General features: G+C 56.0%; 3 protein-coding genes across 9 annotated transcripts in view; 2 read left to right on the top strand and 1 right to left on the bottom strand.

Moving 5' to 3' along the window:
* The first annotated feature begins 18 nt into the window (after window positions 1-18).
* On the top strand, window positions 19-6534 carry LOC149916355 (E3 ubiquitin-protein ligase PHF7-like). Of its 3 annotated transcripts, none has more exons than XM_090147855.1 (10): window positions 19-2557; window positions 3293-3408; window positions 3707-3798; window positions 3887-3985; window positions 4242-4366; window positions 4557-4719; window positions 4811-4917; window positions 5139-5249; window positions 5401-5519; window positions 5685-6534. In XM_090147855.1, exons 2-10 carry the CDS (start codon window positions 3324-3326, stop codon window positions 6419-6421), a joined length of 1638 nt encoding a protein of 545 aa, XP_090003981.1. In that variant the 5' UTR covers window positions 19-2557; window positions 3293-3323; the 3' UTR covers window positions 6422-6534. The 3 variants fall into 3 exon arrangements, with proteins under 3 accessions (XP_090003981.1, XP_090003980.1, XP_090003982.1); XM_090147854.1 differs by having other exon boundaries at window positions 19-3189; XM_090147856.1 differs by lacking the exon at window positions 4242-4366 and having other exon boundaries at window positions 19-3408; window positions 3887-3931.
* Window positions 6535-6622: 88 nt separating this feature from the next.
* Window positions 6623-10660, top strand: LOC149916354 (E3 ubiquitin-protein ligase PHF7-like). Of its 3 annotated transcripts, XM_090147862.1 has the most exons (10): window positions 6623-7472; window positions 7575-7686; window positions 7975-8066; window positions 8158-8253; window positions 8509-8633; window positions 8824-8986; window positions 9078-9184; window positions 9370-9483; window positions 9617-9735; window positions 9873-9983. In XM_090147862.1, exons 3-10 carry the CDS (start codon window positions 7980-7982, stop codon window positions 9887-9889), a joined length of 828 nt encoding a protein of 275 aa, XP_090003988.1. In that variant the 5' UTR covers window positions 6623-7472; window positions 7575-7686; window positions 7975-7979; the 3' UTR covers window positions 9890-9983. The 3 variants fall into 3 exon arrangements, with proteins under 3 accessions (XP_090003988.1, XP_090003989.1, XP_090003987.1); XM_090147863.1 differs by lacking the exons at window positions 9617-9735; window positions 9873-9983 and adding an exon at window positions 10042-10660; XM_090147861.1 differs by lacking the exon at window positions 9617-9735 and having other exon boundaries at window positions 9873-10660.
* Window positions 10658-18592, bottom strand: part of LOC149916352 (E3 ubiquitin-protein ligase RNF123-like) — a 24852-nt gene continuing 16917 nt past the window's right edge. Inside the window, exons 10-11 of one of the 3 annotated variants that reach the window (XR_016469997.1) lie at window positions 13676-13900; window positions 10658-12928 (exon numbers count right to left, since the gene is read on the bottom strand). The gene's annotated coding sequence lies outside the window, so the exon portion shown is untranslated. Of the gene's footprint in view, window positions 13901-15963; window positions 18107-18592 lie in introns of those variants that run through there. The other 2 variants (XR_016469996.1, XR_016469978.1) reach the window with 2 other exon arrangements.

The raw sequence follows: 18592 nt of genomic DNA, 5'->3' as shown, positions 1-18592 counted from the left end.
AACCCAGCCCTCCCACTGCTGTTTGTTTTCCTTTCCTGTAACACCCCTCACTTCCCTGAAATCACAATGCCTGGGCACTGGCCTGCACTTCTGATAGGGACAGCTGGCACAGGTACAGCGTATCGCAGCAGTTTGGAGACAACACCCATCCTGTTATCAACCACTCAGGCCAGCAGCATCTCCAGTGTGTCGGGGCATGGTGTTGGTACTGCAGCAGAGTGCCGTGGTGCAGCCACAGTGCACTGGTATTATCACAGTGCACATCCATGGCACAGCCACGCTGTGCTGGTACCACCACACAATGCCATGGCACAGCCATAGGTGCTGGTGATGGCTGTCACATATCTTTGTGCCAGGCACACCAGTGCTGCAAGAGGTGACAGTCACCCGCAACGCATTCCCCATGTGCCGCCTGTCTTTTTGTACCAGTGCTCACTGCTGCCCATCACTACGCAGCTGCCCAGCAGTACTTTCACCAGCACCTCCTCTTCTATGTGCCACAGAAGGTGTCTGCCTGTTGCCAGAAGCCCGGTTGCAGCTCCTCCCACACTGCCAGCACCATGTCAGCTGCCGGCTGCTCCAGCATGAGCTGCTTGCGGTGGGGGAAGAAGTTGTACAGGCAGCCCAGCAGTTCGTTCTCGGCATTGCCACCATCACCACGATGCCACTGCCCACAGGGACACGGTGACGTGCAGGGACAAGTGGTGATGACTGTACCGGTTCGCAGGCACTGTGTGTCCTCCAGGTACTCCTTGCTCATGGGCTGCAGCTGCAGTGTGAGGTCGTGTGTGGCCCACATCAAGCCACTGTCACCGCATCACCATTCTTGTCACATCGCTGTTGTCACTGCACTGCTGCCCTCCCAAACAACATGAAGGACTTCTACGATGGTGCAGACCGGTGATGGACATGCCCACCAATGGGCTGGGTGATACCAGTGCTGTGGGGTTGAGAGACAGCATGCTGTTGTTGCAAACCAGGCAGAGTAGGGCCGGCATCAGGGGCAGTAGAGCCTCCTTGGCCATGCAGCTGCCAGAACCAAAAGGGAAAGCCCAGATCCCTCAGCCATGTTTCCTGCTACTGCTTCCTTTGCTTTACCCAAACAGGGCCCAGTGCTGTCCCAAAGTGACAACAGCTGGAAAGTGTCATAGAATATATTGCATGGACAGCTGGCAGGGCACAGGGCCACACATCGCTGTCCTTATTGCTGTCCTCATCGCTGTCCTCTTCTCTCTCCTCCTCTTCGCTGTCACTGTCTGACAGGACAAGCTGAAGCCACGTGAGCAGATTGCTGAGGATGTTCACAGCCACGTGGCACCATGAGGAGATCTCCATTTCCTTCTTCTCCTCCTGCGTGTGCTCAGTCATCTGCTGCATTGCCACTGCCATGCGTTTGAAGCCCTCATTCATCAGTGCCTCATGCTCCTGTGGGATAAGGAGTGGGGTTGCTGCCACCACAGAATGCCACAGTGCAGCCACAGTGCAACAGCACCACCACCGAGCAGCTTAATGCAGACACAGTGTGCTGGTACCGCCACATAACACAGTGACTCCAGTGCTGCAGCCAAAATGTGCCTGTACCACCACACAAATACACACCACTACAGTGCAGTCACAGTGTGCCTGCACCACTCCACAACAGCATCACTGTGCTGTCCACGCAGGGCATGGTGACGCTGGTGACAGCAGTCCACCCCCTGCTGCTGTTTGTATGGAGGGAGCTGGCTGATGAGGTTGCTGAGCCACTCTCCATCATCTTTGAAAAATCATGGCTGTCAGGAGATGTCCCCAGAGACTGAAAAAAAGCAAACATCGCTGTCACTGTCTGACAGGACAAGCTGAAGCCACGTGAGCAGATTGCTGAGGATGTTCACAGCCGCGTGTGTAAAGGTGGATGGGAAAGTTGTAGGGCTGGATGGGAAAGCCAAAAAAAAGAAAACCTGTGAAGGTATTTAAGTGATGTGAGAACTTGTAATAAATGATTTGGATCGTTCATATCTGAGTCTGTGCATCAGGTGCTGCATAAGACTTCCTTCTTGAGGAGCGACCAGCCTTCCTGGACCCCTTTGCTCTTCAGGGCTGAATCCCAAGGGACCCTCCCTATCAGTGTCCTGAATAATTCAAAGCTTGCCCTCCAGAAGCCCAGGGCAGGAGTTTTGCAATGGCTTCCAGCTCCTCCTGCTTCTCGTAGATGCTGTGTGCATTGCCACAGCAATGCACTTCAGCTGAGACATTGCTGACACCCCCAACTCCTGCATTCTTCCTCTTCATACCTAATTCAAAGCTCTCAAGCTAGCATAAAGTACTCTCAGAACCGGTGATGATATGCCTACAGTACTGTGTTCAGTTCTGGGCTCCTAACTACAAGAAAGACATGGAGGCCCTGCAGTGTGTCAGGGCAACGGGGCAGGAAGGGGTCCGGAACAAAAGTCCCATGAGGAGCGGCAGAGTGAACTGCGGTTGTTCAGTCGAGAGGAGGCTCAGGGGAGGCCTCACCACTCTGTATAACTCTCTGAAAGAAGGATGTAGCGAGGACGAGGTCGGCCTCTTCTCCCAGGTAACAGTGATGGGACGAGGGGGAAAGGTCTCAAGTTGCATCAGAAAAGGTCCCCGTTGGATATTAGGAAGAACACCTTTGCTGAAAGAGCGGTTGGGCACTGGCACAGCTGCCTGGGGAACTGGGGGAGTCAGTGTCCATGGAGGTGTTCCAGGACTGTGGGGATGTGGCACTGAGGGACCTGGGCGGGGGGGGTGGAAGGTGGGACTTGGTGATCTTAGAGGTCTTTGCCAACCATACGGATTCTGTGATTCTGTGAATTGAGTCATTCATTGTAACGAGAGGTAATCAGCAGCAAACAACCAAGAAGTCATGGAAACACGTAAACACTTGATTGGGATACTGATGGAGCCACAGGCCCGGCAGCATTCAGGTGGGGCCAGGAGGGTGGACGTGTCGCCCAGGGCCTTCAGCGGCACCAACACGCCGGGTTCCAGCAGGGCTGTGTCCGGCACCGGGCCCCTCACCATGCGCTGGCTGCAAGAGCCCCGCCCTCCTGCCTGGGTGCCCTCATCCCCTGCGAGGTGTGATGGTATCACAGAGGGTGGCACGGAACGGCCATTGTGACACGCGGGGTGTGGAACAGAGCTAAGGCTGCGGGGCTCAGGCCGAGCTCAGTGCGACCTGGTGAGGTGAGCAGGGAGGAAGGGCTGCCTGAGGCTGCTGAGCGAGGAGGATTCCCCAGCGCCCAGGGGCCTGAGCTGAGAACTCAGCCTCGTCCTGCTTCTCCCATAGGTTGGCACGTGGAAGACGAAGCCCAGCACTGATGGGACAGAGACTCTGCAAGTGGTTGCCGTCAACGCGCACGGTGTGCACGGGGACACAGGAGGCTGCCGGCTCGAGGGAGCCAGGTGAGAGCAAAGTATCCCTGCACGCAGCTCCCCATCGCCGGGCAGAGGCGTGCTGGGGTTCTGCCTGCGGCAGAGAGGGGAGGCGGGGGCACGCAAGGCCCCTCTGCTCCTTGGCCAGGGGGGCCGTGGTTGAGCTGTGGCTGCCTGCTGGCACCGCTGGGCCTGCAGTGCCCCTTCCTCTCCACGGTCTCTTGCCCTGCCCCTCAGCTGGCATGGCCGGCACAAGCAGCCCCTGTGGCAGCCCCCGGGGGCACCTGGCCCCGCAAGGCGCTCACTGCTGTTACTCTCCCCTCTCCAGCATGCGTGCTCTGCGGCCATGTGGTTGAGGATTCGAGCACTCTTGGGCGCAAAGCAGAGAATGGTGGATTCTATTTCCACGAGTTTTGTGCGGTGAGTTCCCACGTGGCTCCTGACACCTTCCTCCAAACAGCCATTACTTCCTTTCTGCCCTAATATCATGCTCTTTCCTCTTGTACAGATATTTGCCAATGGTCTTTGTGAACCTGTGGAAGGTAACAGCGAGGTACGTTTTTGGACAGAAGACCTGATACGCACAATGAGGCAGGCAGAGCAGATGGTGAGCACCGGACCAGAACAGGGAGCTTTGTGACGGGAGAGCAATGGAGAGCTTAGCCTGGTCCAAAGAAAGCAATCCCAGCCCTTTCAACCATTTTCAAGAGAAATTCCTGCTCTTGCAGATGAGCCCTGTCCACCCGGCAGCTCTGCAGAGTGCCACCCAGCCCTGCCCGCATCCTGTGCCCTGCCCATGGGAGCGGGGTCTGCTGCGTAGGCCCTGGGGCTGCTGCTGATTGGGGCTGCTCTGCTCTTTCCAGCTCTGCTTCGTTTGTGGCAAGTCAGGGGCAAGCATCACTTGTGCAAAGCTGGGCTGTGACCGCAGCTTCCATTTCCCCTGCGCCTTGGAGGGTGAATGCATCACCCAGTACTTTGGAGAGTTCAGGTAATGGCTGCCAGGCATCACCTGTGGGCCTGCAACCTCTGCTATCAGCAGCAGCCAAAGAAGCAAGGAATGCGCTGTGACACCTCCCAGCAGCCTGACAGAGCCAGAGCCAAGGCCTGGGGCTCTTTCCTGTTCCTCTGCCCTCCCCACAGCACTTCTCACCTTGCCCATCCCTCCTATCTTCCCCCAGGTCCTTCTGCTGGGAGCACCGCCCACATCAGGCAGTGGAGGCAACACCAATGCAGGACACGACCTGCATCGTCTGCATGGAGCCCATGGGTGACAGCAGGTCGTACAGCACCATTGCATGCCCAGCCTGCGAACAAGCCTGGTTTCACCGGACCTGCATCCAGGTAGGAGCCCTCCCCTCACCCTGCAAGCACCGCAGGTGCTCAGCAGCACCCAGCCCAGCTCACACTCAAGTTTTTTGTGCTTCTGCTGCAGGAACAGGCCCTGCACTCAGGGATTTATCGCTTCCAATGCCCCCTCTGCAGAGACTGGGTCAGGTTTATTCCAGACATGCTCTTTATGGGGATCCGCATCCCATTCAGGTTGGTGCTTTTCAGCCAGCTCTTGAGATGTGAGGGCACAAGAGCTGTCCTTTGCAAGGGACTGTCCCAGCTGGCCTGGCCCTTTGCAGCCATTAACGTGGGCCTCAGCATCACTGGGAAGCTGGAACAGGAGACAGGGTGGAGGGGGAGGGATTCCATGGATTAGTTTTTGTCTGGGGGCAGTGGGTGCTCATCACATTCCCTCCCTTCTCTGGCTGAAGAGCAACACGGGAGGAGACTAACGCCTATGTGTCACTACCAGAGAGGCACAGGAGATGCGATGCCAGCGACTGCCTTTACCCACACGGCAGGGAGCAGGCAGAGGCAGAGGGGTGAGTGACCTCAGCAGCCCTCTGGGGCTCTGCGCGGGATTGCGGCCTCGACACAGCCTGGGCCAGCACGGACTGGGCACCAGAGCTGTGCCGGGCACTCCCTGGCTCCGGTCACTTTGTCCTCATGGCCGCAACCCCTTGGTTTCCACAGGCCCTGGCAGCTGCTCCTCTGCAGCTCCTGTGCTGCGCAAGGCACTCACCGGCGCTGTTCCTACTTGAGTCAGAGCACAGCCAGCTGGGAGTGCAACGCCTGTGCTGGAGAGGGCACCGGTAAGAGGCAAACAGCCGCGTGCTGCTGGGCTTGGGCCAGGCGAGGCCTGGCAGCGGCTGCTCAGAGCGGCCTTGCTCAAATCCCTCTAGCCCTGGACAAATGGGAGCCTGTTCCGGCCCGTGGCTGTAATTCCATCCTGCTCACCTTCCTGCCTCCCCTTACAGCCTCCGGCACCAACTCAGATCTTCCTGGCTACAGCACCATCAGCCAGCAGGGACTGGGGCCATCCCGAGGCTCTGCGACACCAGAGAGGAGCAGCTCCAGCACCACCGGCCAGGCATCATCGGGGCCAGCTAACCGTTCCCGAATGCCTGAGAGCAGAGGCCTGTTCAGGCAGCGCAGGACAGACCGGAGGAGAATCCGCCCATGTCTACACCGGGATGAAAACAGATTTAATGAGCCCCAAACACGCCGTGGGAGCAGCCGTGCTGCAGCGCTGATTGCTGAGAGCAGCGCCCTAAACTCTGCCAGCCAGGGGACATCAGAGTCCTCAAGGAATTCCCCTGCACTTGGCTACAACCTCCGGTGCAGACAGGGTGAGCGGGCCCGGACACGAAGCCGCTCTCCATTGCAGCGCAAGGCCCCAAATTCTCCAAGCCAGCCCCAAACACGCCGTGGGAGCAGGCAGGCACCACGTGCTGAGAGCAGCACCAACACACGCATAAGGCGGGGAGCACTACAGTCCTCAAGGGTTTCCACAGCAGCTGATGGAAGCCGGTCCAGGCAGCCACGGCGGGCCCAGACTCGAAGCCGCTCCCCTCTTCCACATCGGGCTGCAGAGACCAACAGCCAGCCCCAAAGACGCCGTGGGAGCCGGTCCAGGCGGCGAGGGCCAGCCCAGGGGCGAAGCCGCTCCCGGGTACCACGTCAGGCCCAGAACATCATCAGCCAGACCCAGTGATGTTGCGGGAGCAGCCATGTGCAAGCTCCACTTGCTGTCCAAAGTCATCACAGTCCATCACAATAAAACTGAGAGTTCCATCATGCCACTGTCAGTTGTGTTCTTCTCTGCCTTTCCCGAGGTGGGTAGCTGTAGGGACTGCAATCCCAGGGATCCCTTCCCCCCAGCACCCAACCCACTCCTTCCTCCCTGCGGCCCGGTTCAGGCTGAGCTGGGTTCTGGTCCCGACTCCAGCGGGGCGCAACGTTTCCAACACGCAACGGGGCGGAGGCCAGGCTGGCAGCTGCAGCAGTCCCATGAGGAGCGGCAGAGTGAACTGCGGTTGTTCAGTCGAAAGGAGGCTCAGGGGAGGCCTCACCACTCTGTATAACTCTCTGAAAGAAGGATGTAGCGAGGACGAGGTCGGCCTCTTCTCCCAGGTAACAGTGATGGGACGAGGGGGAAAGGTCTCAAGTTGCATCAGAAAAGGTCCCCGTTGGATATTAGGAAGAACACCTTTGCTGAAAGAGCAGTTGGGCACTGGCACAGCTGCCTGGGGAACTGGGGGAGTCAGTGTCCATGGAGGTGTTCCAGGACTGTGGGGATGTGGCACTGAGGGACCTGGGCGGGGGGGGTGGAAGGTGGGACTTGGTGATCTTAGAGGTCTTTGCCAACCATACGGATTCTGTGATTCTGTGAATTGAGTCATTCATTGTAACGAGAGGTAATCAGCAGCAAACAACCAAGAAGTCATGGAAACACGTAAACACTTGATTGGGATACTGATGGAGCCACAGGCCTGGCAGCATTCAGGTGGGGCCAGGAGGGTGGATGTGTCGCCCAGTGCCTTCAGCAGCACCAACACGCCGGGTTCCAGCAGGGCTGCGTCCGGCACCGGGCCCCTCACCCTGCACTGGCTGCAAGAGCCCCGCCCTCCTGCCTGGGTGCCTTCATCCCCTGCGAGGTGTGATGGTATCACAGAGGGTGGCACGGAACAGCCATTGTGACACGCGGGGTGTTGAACAGAGCTAAGGCTGCGGGGCTCAGGCCGAGCTCAGTGCGACCTGGTGAGGTGAGCAGGGAGGAAGGCTGCCTGAGGCTGCTGAGCGAGGAGGATTCCCCAGCGCCCAGGGGCCTGAGCTGAGAACTCAGCCTCGTCCTGCTTCTCCCATAGGTTGGCACGCGGAGGACGAAGCCCAGCACTGATGGGACAGAGACTCTGCAAGTGGTTGTCATCAACACACACAATGTCCGTGGAGACACAGGAGGCTGCTCGAGGGAGCCAGGTGAGAGCAAAGTATCCTTGCACACAGCTCCCCATCACCGGGCAGAGGCGTGCTGGGGTTCTGCCTGCAGCAGAGAGGGGTGGTGGGGGCACACAAGGCCCCTCTGCTCCTTGGCCAAGGGGCCGCAGTTGAGCTGTGACTGCCTGCTGGGCCTGCAGTGCCTCTTCCCCTCCATGGCCTCTGGCCCTGTCCCTCAGCTGGCATGGACAGGATGGAGCAGCTCCTGAGGAGGCCCTAGGGACACCTGGACCCACTAGGCGCTCACTGCTGTTACTCTCTTGTCTCCAGCATGCATGCTGTGTGGCCGAGTGAACGTTGACCTTGGCATCACTGGGAACAAATACGTGATGAAGGGGATCTATTTTCATACTTTTTGTGTGGTGAGGTCACTCACAGTGCCAGCTTCCTTCCTCCAAGCAATGGCTTATGCCTTTCTTTCCTAACAAGATCACACACTTTGCTCTTCTGCAGACATTTTCCTCTGGCCTTTTACAGCGAGGAAGAGATGGAAATGCACATTTCTGTACTCAAGATGTCATTCGCACAGTGAGGCAGGCAGAGCAGATGGTGAGCACTGGACCAGAACAGGGAGCTGGTGCCAGGAGAGGCATGGAGAGCTTGGCCTGGTCCAAAGAAAGAAATCCCAACCCTTTCAACCACCTTCAGGAGAAATTCCTGCTCTTGCAGACAAACCCGGTTCAACAGGCAGCTCTGCCGAGTGCCACTCAGCCCTGCCCGCATCCTGTGCCCTGCCCATGGGAGCAGGGTCTGCTGCATAGGCCCTGGGGCTGCTGCTGATTGGGGCTGCTCTGCTCTTTCCAGCTCTGCTTCGTTTGTGGCAATTTGGGGGCCAGCATCACCTGTGCAAAGCCAGGATGTGACCACAGCTTCCATCTTCCCTGCGCCTTGGAGGGTGAATGCATCACCCAGTACTTTGGAGAGTTCAGGTAATGGCTGCCAGGCATCACCTATGGGCCTGCAACCTCTGCTGTCAGCAGCAGCCAAAGAAGCAAGGAATGCGCTGTGACATCTCCCAGCAGCCTGACAGAGCCAGAGCCAAGGCCTGGGGCTCTTTCCTGTTCCTCTGCCCTCCCCACAGCACTTCTCACCTTGCCCATCCCTCCCATCTTCCCCCAGGTCCTTCTGCTGGGAGCACCACCCACATCAGGCAGTGGAGGCAACACCAATGCAGGACACGACCTGCATCATCTGCATGGACCCTGTGGGGGATGGCAGGTCATACAGCACCATGGTATGCCCAGCCTGCCAACACGCCTGGTTCCACCGGCTCTGCATCCAGGTAGGAGCCCTCCCCTTACCCTGCAAGCACCGCAGGTGCTCAGCAGCACCAGGCCTGGCTCACACTCATACTGCTTGTGTTTCTGCTTCAGGGAATGGCCCTGCGCGCTGGGCTTTGCTGCTTCCAGTGCCCCCTCTGTAGAGACAGAGACACATTCTTAAGAGAAATGTTCAACATGGGGATCCGAATCCCAGACAGGTTGGTGTCTTTCAGCCAGAACTTGAGACGTGAGGGCAGGCCTGGACCTTTGCTGCCCATGAGTGTAGGCCTCAGCTTCATGAAGAAGGTGGAAATGAGGTCGGGCTGGAAGAGCAGGGATGGTCTGGGTCAGTCTTATTCTGGTGACACTAAGTTTTAACCACATTCTCTTTCTTATGTATCAGAAGTCCAATGTGGGAGGAGAACAATGCCTATGCATCTTTGGAAGGAAGGCATGGGCACTGTGATGCCAGCGACTGCCTTTACCCACACGGCAGGGAGCAGGCAGAGGAAGTGGGGTGAGTTATCTCTGCATGGGATCGCAGCCTCACCACAGCCTGGGCCAGCACGGACTGGGCACCAGAGCTGTGCCGGGCACTCCCTGGCTCAGGTCACTTTGTCTGCATGGCTGCAACCCCTTGGTTTCCACAGGCCCTGGCAGCTGCTCCTCTGCAGCTCCTGTGCTGCGCAAGGCACTCACCGGCGCTGTTCCTACTTGAGTCAGAGCACAGCCAGCTGGGAGTGCAACGCCTGTGCTGGAGAGGGCACCGGTAAGAGGCAAACAGCCGCGTGCTGCTGGGCTGGGGCCAGGCGAGACCTTGCTCAAGTCCCTTTGCCCCTTGAGGAATGGGACCCTGTCCCACCCTGTGGCTGGAGTTTCACCCCCTCACCTCTTTGCTTCTGGCAGGCCCCAGCACCAACTAGGATCTTGCCAGCCACAGCACCATCAGCCAGCAGAAATTGGGGCCAATCTGAGGCTCAACAGCACTGGAGAGAAGCAGCTCCAGCACCACCATCCAGGCACCATCGAGACCAGCTCATAGTTCCCAGGTGCCTGAAAACTGTGTCCTGTCTAGGCAGTGTAGGAGAGACCAGAAGAGAATACATCCACATTTACACCGGGATAAGAATACCTGCAATCAACTCAAGGACACCGTGGGAGCTGTCGTAACACTGCCTGATTGCTGAGAGCAGCACCCTAAACAGCCAGGAAACATCACGGTCTTCAAGGCACTCCCCTGCAGTTGGCTACAACCTCCAGTGCAGACAGGGTGAGTGGGCCGAGACACAAAGCTGCCCTCCATTGCAGTGTTGGGCCCCGACAATTCATATTCTACTAGCGAGCCCCGAACACGCCGTGGGAGAAGGCAGTGCTGAGAGCTGCACACAAAGCTACACAAACCGGGAGCACCAGGGTTCTCAGAGGATCCCATAGCAGGTGCTGGAAGTCAGTCCAGGCAGACAGGGTGAGCCCGGACTCGAAGTCGCTCCCCTCTTCCACATCAGAGACCCTCAGCTAGCCCCGAAGACGCCACAGGAGCCAGTCCAGGCGGCGAGGGCCAGCCCAGGGGCGAAGCCGCTCCCGGGTATCACGTCGGGCCCAGAACATCAACAGCCAGACCCAGTGATGTTGCGGGAGCAGCCATGTGCAAGCTCCACTTGCTGTCCAAAGTCATCACAGTCCATCACAATAAAACTGAGAGTTCCATCATGCCACTGTCAGTTGTGTTCTTCTCTGCCTTTCCCGAGGTGGGTAGCTGTAGGGACTGCAATCCCAGGGATCCCTTCCCCCCAGCACCCAACCCACTCCTTCCTCCCTGCGGCCCGGTTCAGGCTGAGCTGGGTTCTGGTCCCGACTCCAGCGGGGCGCAACGTTTCCAACACGCAACGGGGCGGAGGCCAGGCTGGCAGCTGCAGCCCCATTCTGGAGGTGTTTCTGTCATCTTGGGCATGTCACTGTGTTTGGGACATGCCGGCAGCTCTGGAGCTGCTGCCAGCTGTGGGGAGAGCCAGGAGCTGTCTTTCCTCCTGCATTCGGGCTGTGCCTCAGGGTCTGCTGCCACTGCTCATGACATCCACCCTATATTTACTTGGTCCAGTTGTCTAGAGAAATAGCCCACTGGTCTCTTCCTGGATCCCATGTGTTCTGCTAACTCTCTCAGTTGGCAGACAAAGTGACATCAATTCAAAAGGCTTTCCAGATAGGGCAGTCCTAGAGCAGGGGTGCTGCTCTCTGTTGAATAAAGGCTGTTTGGCATTCTGGGTTCCAGCCCAAAATTTCTCCTTTCACAGCTTCATATTCCATGATCCTCGATCAATCCACAGTTTGGTATACATAACCCTCAGCATCCTGCTGTACATGAGGAAGCTCGCATTTCATGTTTTGACTTTGGCTCCGGTATTTGACATATGGCCTGAGCTGGGTTCTGGTCTCGATTCCAGCATGGACATTGTGATCTTAGACCAACCATGACTCTGATTCTAACGGCAGTGTAGGACTGCACTTGACAGCAGAATGCAGTGCTGAGGGGGCTCTGCTGATACACTCTGGTCCTGTCTTTGCCATTCTGAGGACTGCATGCTGCTCCCAGTTTCCTGACTGCCCGTAACTGCCTCCAAAATCCCACAATCTCCCTCTCATTGCCTCTAAATTGCCCCAAACTGCCCCTAAAATGCCCCTGATTTGCCTCAGAAATTCCCCAAACCACTCCAAATTGCCTCAAACCACCCCTGATCGCCCGCTGCCTGTGGGACTCTGCCCACATCAGGAGGGGCCCTGAGACACCGCCCTGCAGCCAGGCTCAGTGCCAGAACCAATCCCTGCCTGGCTTTCCCCCATACCACACGCAATCATAAGTGAAATCAAAACGCTTGTTTCTATTGCGGCCCCCAGGAAGTGTTCATGTTCCTCGTAGAGGAGAGTGCGGTAGGAGGGAACGGGATCTCCATGCCCCATATTCCCACGTTCCCCCTATGCCCCCATCCCTTGTGCAAGAAAAGATCAGAATCCATAATTCTTGATCAGACGAAAATCTATAAATTTTGATCTTGGTGAAGCAGCAAAGATTTTTTGTTCGTTATTGTAATTGTGGCAAAGGAGAAAAAGCACGCTTGATCAGCAAATCACTTCTCCTTACATAAGTCTCCTCTCGTGGCAGGTAATTACTCTCCCGTTCCCCTGTTGGCCAAGTGCTCCAAACTCACAATCTATGCGACACATTTGCTAATCCATTTTTCCATGAGGTTTATCACCAACCTGTGGTTTTTAAGATCATTTTGTACGTTTCGATGGATACAGGAAGGCAATATTTCTTGAAGCTGTCATACCTGTCACATCTTATGCCAAGCTTTCCTTACGCTGCTCTGTCCGGTTTTTCACTATTGACAAAAGCCATGCTTAAGAAAGAAGAAACCCATAACAGGAAATATCCAAAGGTTGTTAAGACCCAGTTCCTGATTTATGATACTTATTACGCTGATGGAACTGTGCCTCACGGTTGTACGGTCAGGCGGAGGCGGTGCTGGAGGTGTTCCTACGGGAGCGTGAGGGGCTGGCACAGGTGTTGAAGGCCACAGAGGTGCAGCTGGAGCTGGCGGAGCGACAGCGGGAGGCAGCAGCGGCCGAGGCAGAGGCGGCCCAGAAGGCGGCAGAGGCACGGCTGGAGGAGCAGCGGCGCAGCATGGAGGAGCACAAACGTCAGCCGGAGCAGCGGCTGAAGGAGGAGCAACGTGTGTGCTTGGAGGAGCAGCAGCATGTGCTGGAGCACCACAAGGTGAGCACTGTGATGGTGTTGTGAGTGTACCATGGAGGTGCTGTGTGGTGGCAACAGCACATTGCGGCTGTGCTGTGGCGTTGTATGCTGCTACTAACACTGCTCCCTGTCCCACAGGAGTATGAAGCACTGCTGCAGGAGGGCTTCCAGCACAAAGCGGCAGCCAGCCATGCAGGAGCTGATCACAGAGCTGCAGAAGGAGAAGAAGAACACGGAGGTAGGCACCTGGATTAGCTCAGCTCTGAATGTTCTCAGCAGCATTTTTGCACCGTTCCTGCCTGGCCTGGCAGGCAAGCTTTTCAACAAACTGTGGCATGTGTGATGTAGACTGTCCCTGCAGTAATCCTGTTGGTGCGGTACTGCCTTCTGTGCACCGTTTTTGTAGCAGTCTGTACCTGCTGCTCTTTTACTCGTAGCAGCCCCACAACAGATGGATTTTCTGACAGACCAGGCAAGACAGACAGCTGCTTAACTTTGTCTGTGTCTACAGCAGCTATTTCAAATGCCCATCGATACCCCTTGGGATTCTTGAAATACCCCCTTCTGAGGTAATTGATGCCAAGTATACAGGAAGCCCCCAGGCCAGTCACAATTGGGTGTTCTTGCCAGTCTTTACCAGTGAGGCTTATTTCAGCCTCCAACACAGTACATTTTTGGGAACTCCCAGTCACCCCAGAAATATGAATTGATTCTGTCCCTTCGTGACTCGAGGGCATGAGAGTGCACTGCGCACCAGTGTTCACGAGCGCCTCATGTTTCTGTGGTTCTGATGTGCCACGCTATCGAATCCACTCAGTCCAATATATTCTATTGCCCCTTCCCCCTCCTGGCTGGGAACAGGGCCCTTCTATTTGTTAACTCTATCATTCTTCTTCCTTGACTCACGATCAGTATCCTTAGAGTTTTTGCCGTGTCCTGCAGCAACTGGAGCACTCACCTTTTTGGAGGAGTTCACCTTGGTGGATGGTCTGTCTTGTAATTCTTTTACCCATGCTCATTGTGCCATGACACACTGTGAGGCTGTGTGGTGGTTCCAGCACACCGTAGCTTCCCCATGGAAAGCGCATGGTAGCTTCCCCCAAGCAGCTCAATGCTGGAGCAGCTGGCAGCCGACATGGTGCTGACAGTATGGGAGGAGCTGCAGGAGGATGAAATCCCAAATCTGAAATAGAAATAGAATCACAAGGTTGGAAACGACCTGTAAGATCATCTAGTCCAACCGTCTTCACACTACCACTGCTAACACAAGCTACTAAGCCAGACCTTGCAGGTCCTCTTTCGGATGCCTCTTGAACACTGCCAGGCATGGCGACTCCACCACCTCCCTGTGCAGCCATTCCAGTGCCTGACCACTCTCTGAGAGAAAAAGTTCTTCCTTAAGTCTAATCTAAACCTCCCCTGGCACAACTTGCGGCCATTTCCCCGGGTCCTGTTCGTTGCCTGAGAGAAGAGGCCAAACCCCTCCTCACCACAGCCTCCCTTCAGGAAGTTGTAGAAAGCAATGAGGTCTCCCCTGAGCCTCCTCTTCTCCAGACTGAACAATCCCAGCTCCCTCAGCTATTCCTCATAGGACTTGTGCTCCAGACCCCTCACCAGTTTTGTTGCCCTTCTCTGGACACGCTCCAGGGCCTCAATGTCTTTCCTGTAGTGAGGGGCCCAAAACTGAACACAGTACTCGAGGTGTGGCCTCACCAGTGCTGAGTACAGGGGGATGATCACCTTCCTGCTCCTGCAGGCCACGCTATTTCTAATGCAGGCCAGGATGCCGTTGGCCTCTTGGCCACCTGGGAACACTGTCGGCTCATGTTCAGCTGAGCGTCAACCAACCTGGGGGTGATCCCTTTCCTCTTCACAATCATCCAGCCACTCGTCCCCAAGCCCATAGCGCTGCACGGGGTTGTTGTGGCCAAAGTGCAGGACCCGGCACCTGGCCTTGTTGGACCTCGTTCCATTCACCCCAGCCCAGCGATCCAGCTTATCTAAGTCCCTCTGAAGGGCCTCCCTACCCTCAGGCAGGTCAACACCACCTCCCATCTGCAAACTTACTGACGGTACACTCAATCCCCTCGTCTAGGTCATCAATAAAGATATTAAACAAGACAGGCCCCAGTACCGACCCCTGGGGGACACCACTTGAAACAGGTCACCAGCTGGACTTCGCTCCATTAACCACCACCCGTTGGTGGTTAAAGTTGGGCACGGCCCTCTAGCCAGTTTCTTACCCAAAGGAGTGTGTACCTGTCCAGCCACGAGCAGCCAGTTTCCCCAGAAGAGTACCGTGAGAGACCATGTCAAAGGCTTTGCTGAAGTCTAGGTAGACTATATCAACAGCCTTTCCTTCACCTACCACTCTGGTCACCCAGTCGTAGAAGGAGATGAGGTTGGTCAAGCACGACCAAAAGATTTCAGCTAGCAGAAGATGGTTTCGATCCATTGACATCTGGGTTATGGGCCCAGCACGCTTCCGCTGCGCCACTCTGCTGCTCAAATGAGCTACAGCTGGGCTTCTGACAACAGGCAGACACCTTCTGCTGGCACATGGAGGATGGGGCCTTTCTGTGGTTGATGAAGTCAGTACTCTTTCTCACTGTGTTTGCTGGTTGAACCCGATCTTCGCACATGTTCAGTTATCTCCTTGCTTTGATTGAGCAATATTCGCTTTCACAAAGTAAGCTGATTCAAGCAGAAGTTCCTTACCTGCCTGGCATAAGGAGTTCGGTATTTCATTGTTAGCTCCTTGGTACAAGGGCACAGATTCTTCCTGTTTTCTAAACAAACTACACGGCTATTCATCAGTGAGCATTACCACGCTTAACATCACTGTAAGTTGCATCAGTATGAATACGTTCTGAGTGCACCATGGAGGTGCTGTGCGGGACTGCAGGTGAGAAGTGGTTGTAAAAAGATGTTGCGGTGTTGCTGTGCCATGCTGCTGTGTGGTTGCACTGACGTGCTGTGGCTGTACCGTGGAGGTGCTGTGCAGTGCTACTGGGACACGGTGGCTGCAGCACAGCGCTGTGAGGTGTTCCCAGCACCACTCCATGTCCCACAGGAGCATGGGGCACTGATGCAGGAGTGCTTCAGGCATGAGGCAATGGTGCTGCAGCTGTAGATGGAGTGGCTGCAAGAGGAGAAGCACTGCATCCATCAGCCATGGGCCTCCTGGGTGCCCTGGTTGTGCTGTTCCTGCCCACAGCAGTTAGAGGAGATGCGGGAGCTCTGAACAGAACGAGCTGCAATTTTGCACCATTCCTGCCAAGTCTGGCAGGAAAGCTTTTCAACATACTGCAGCACATGTGATGTGGACTTTCCCCCAGCAGCTGTCCCTGCACTAAATGCAATGGAACTGTACTGGCATTAGCTTTTCTGGGAAGTGCGGGGCTCCATTCCAGGAAAGCAAAGGAAGTGTAAGCAGAGGGTTGACTAGGGGAGCTGGATGTACTTCCATTTTCAGTTCTGGAGCGTTGGCCAACACAGGAAGGTCATAGTATCATAGTAACCATAATGTCTTGGGTTGGAAGGGGTGTCAATGACCACCCGCTTCTATCCTCTCAGCTGCAGGCTGGTTGCCCACCACCAGCTTAGGCTGCCCACGGCCCCTCCACAGCCTCGCCCACCTCCGGGATGGGGCACCCACAGCTCTGGGCTGTAGTGCCGGCGCCTTTCTGACCTCTGAGTGAAAAACCTCCTCCTCATATCTCACCTAAATCTGCCCTCTTTTACTTTTAAGACATTTCTCCCCTTCTAAGCACTATCACACTCTGTAAAAAGTCACTTTCCCTCTTGCTTATAAGTGCCCCTCGAGAAATGAAATGCTGCAGTGAGGTCACCCCAGAGCCTTCTCTTCCCCAGGCTGAACACCCCCAGCTCCCTCAGCCTGTCTTTCTAGAAGAAGTGCTTCAGCCCTCTGAGCATCTTTCTGGCCCTCCTCTGGGCCTGCTGCAAAATTTGCACATTATTCTTGGGAGGGGAGGGAGCAGAGGGCAACAATCTCCTCCCTGCCTGCTGCCCCCCTCCTTTGATGCAGCCCAAGATGCAGTTGGCCCTTCTGGGCTGCAAGCACACACTGCTGCCTCGTGTCTAGCTTTTGTCCAGCTAGACACCCAAGTCCTTACCTCAGGGCTGCGTTCCATGGAGTTCTCCCACTCTGCACATCTATCTGGGACTGCCCCAACCCAAGTGCAACACTTTGCACTGGGCCTTGCTGAACTTCCTTAGGTTTACATGGGCCCCCTTCCAAAGCCTGTCCAGGTCCCTGTGGATGACGTCCCTTCCTCCTCTTGTGCCAACTACACCACTCAGCTTGGTGTTGTCAGCCAACTTGCTGAGGGTGCACTCAATCCCTCTGTGGCACTGACGAAGATGTTGAAGAGCAGCGGACCCAAGAAGATGCCCTGGGGGACACTGCGCGTGCCCGGCCTCCACCTGGACATAGAGCCACTGAGCACAACTACCTGGCTGTGAACATCCAACCAATTTCTTAGCTACCAAATTGTTTACTTTTTGAACTCATCTCTCTCCATTTTACAGATAGGGATGTGTGGCGCAGGACTGCGTCCAAGGCCTTGCACAAGTCCAGGTAGATGACATCAGTTGCCCTTCCTTTTTCCACCAATGCCGTCTCTCCATCACAGAAGGCCACCAGACAGGTCAGGCACCATCTGCCCTTGGCAAAGCTGTGCGGGCTGTCCAGGGTCACCTGGTTGTCACTCATGTGCCTTAACACGTCATCCAGAAGGATCTGCTCCGTGATCTTCCCAGCTTGCCGGCTGGGAGTTCCTCGAGTCCTCCTTCTTCCCTTTCTTATACATGACAGCGATGTTTGCTTTTTTTCAGTCTCTGGGGACATCTCCTGACAGCCATGATTTTTCAAAGATGATGGAGAGTGGCTCAGCAACCTCATCAGCCAGCTCCCTCCATACAAACAGCAGCAGGGGGTGGACTGCTGTCACCAGCGTCACCATGCCCTGCGTGGACAGCACAGTGATGCTGTTGTGGAGTGGTGCAGGCACACTGTGACTGCACTGTGGTGGTGTGTATTTGTGTGGTGGTACAGGCACATTTTGGCTGCAGCACTGGAGTCACTGTGTTATGTGGCGGTACCAGCACACTGTGTCTGCATTAAGCTGCTCGGTGGTGGTGCTGTTGCACTGTGGCTGCACTGTGGCATTCTGTGGTGGCAGCAACCCCACTCCTTATCCCACAGGAGCATGAGGCACTGATGAATGAGGGCTTCAAACGCATGGCAGTGGCAATGCAGCAGATGACTGAGCACACGCAGGAGGAGGAGAAGGAAATGGAGATCTCCTCATGGTGCCACGTGGCTGTGAACATCCTCAGCAATCTGCTCACGTGGCTTCAGCTTGTCCTGTCAGACAGTGACAGCGAAGAGGAGGAGAGAGAAGAGGACAGCGATGAGGACAGCAATAAGGACAGCGATGTGTGGCCCTGTGCCCTGCCAGCTGTCCATGCAATATATTCTATGACACTTTCCAGCTGTTGTCACTTTGGGACAGCACTGGGCCCTGTTTGGGTAAAGCAAAGGAAGCAGCAGCAGGAAACATGGCTGAGGGATCTGGGCTTTCCCTTTTGGTTCTGGCAGCTGCATGGCCAAGGAGGCTCTACTGCCCCTGATGCCGGCCCTACTCTGCCTGGTTTGCAACAACAGCATGCTGTCTCTCAACCCCACAGCACTGGTATCACCCAGCCCATTGGTGGGCATGTCCATCACCGGTCTGCACCATCGTAGAAGTCCTTCATGTTGTTTGGGAGGGCAGCAGTGCAGTGACAACAGCGATGTGACAAGAATGGTGATGCGGTGACAGTGGCTTGATGTGGGCCACACACGACCTCA

This window comes from Phasianus colchicus, chromosome 11, assembly GCF_987193195.1.
Source record: "Phasianus colchicus chromosome 11, bPhaCol1.hap1.1, whole genome shotgun sequence".
NCBI classification, from domain to species: Eukaryota; Metazoa; Chordata; class Aves; order Galliformes; family Phasianidae; genus Phasianus; species Phasianus colchicus.
Note: the sequence above shows the minus strand (reverse complement) of the source record. Positions and strands in the feature narration are given on the sequence as shown.

Excerpts from the sequence above, each read along its gene's own strand:
- LOC149916355 (XM_090147855.1), top strand. The coding sequence starts at position 3,324 with ATGGGACAGAGACTCTGCAAGTGGTTGCCGTCAACGCGCACGGTGTGC. Across the intron at positions 4,367-4,556 it reads CAGTACTTTGGAGAGTTCAG|GTCCTTCTGCTGGGAGCACC; the intron begins GTAATGGCTGCC and ends ATCTTCCCCCAG. Across the intron at positions 5,520-5,684 it reads CTGTGCTGGAGAGGGCACCG|CCTCCGGCACCAACTCAGAT; the intron begins GTAAGAGGCAAA and ends CTCCCCTTACAG.
- LOC149916354 (XM_090147861.1), top strand. The coding sequence starts at position 7,980 with ATGCTGTGTGGCCGAGTGAACGTTGACCTTGGCATCACTGGGAACAAA. Across the intron at positions 8,634-8,823 it reads CAGTACTTTGGAGAGTTCAG|GTCCTTCTGCTGGGAGCACC; the intron begins GTAATGGCTGCC and ends ATCTTCCCCCAG. Across the intron at positions 9,484-9,872 it reads GAGCAGGCAGAGGAAGTGGG|GCCCCAGCACCAACTAGGAT; the intron begins GTGAGTTATCTC and ends TGCTTCTGGCAG.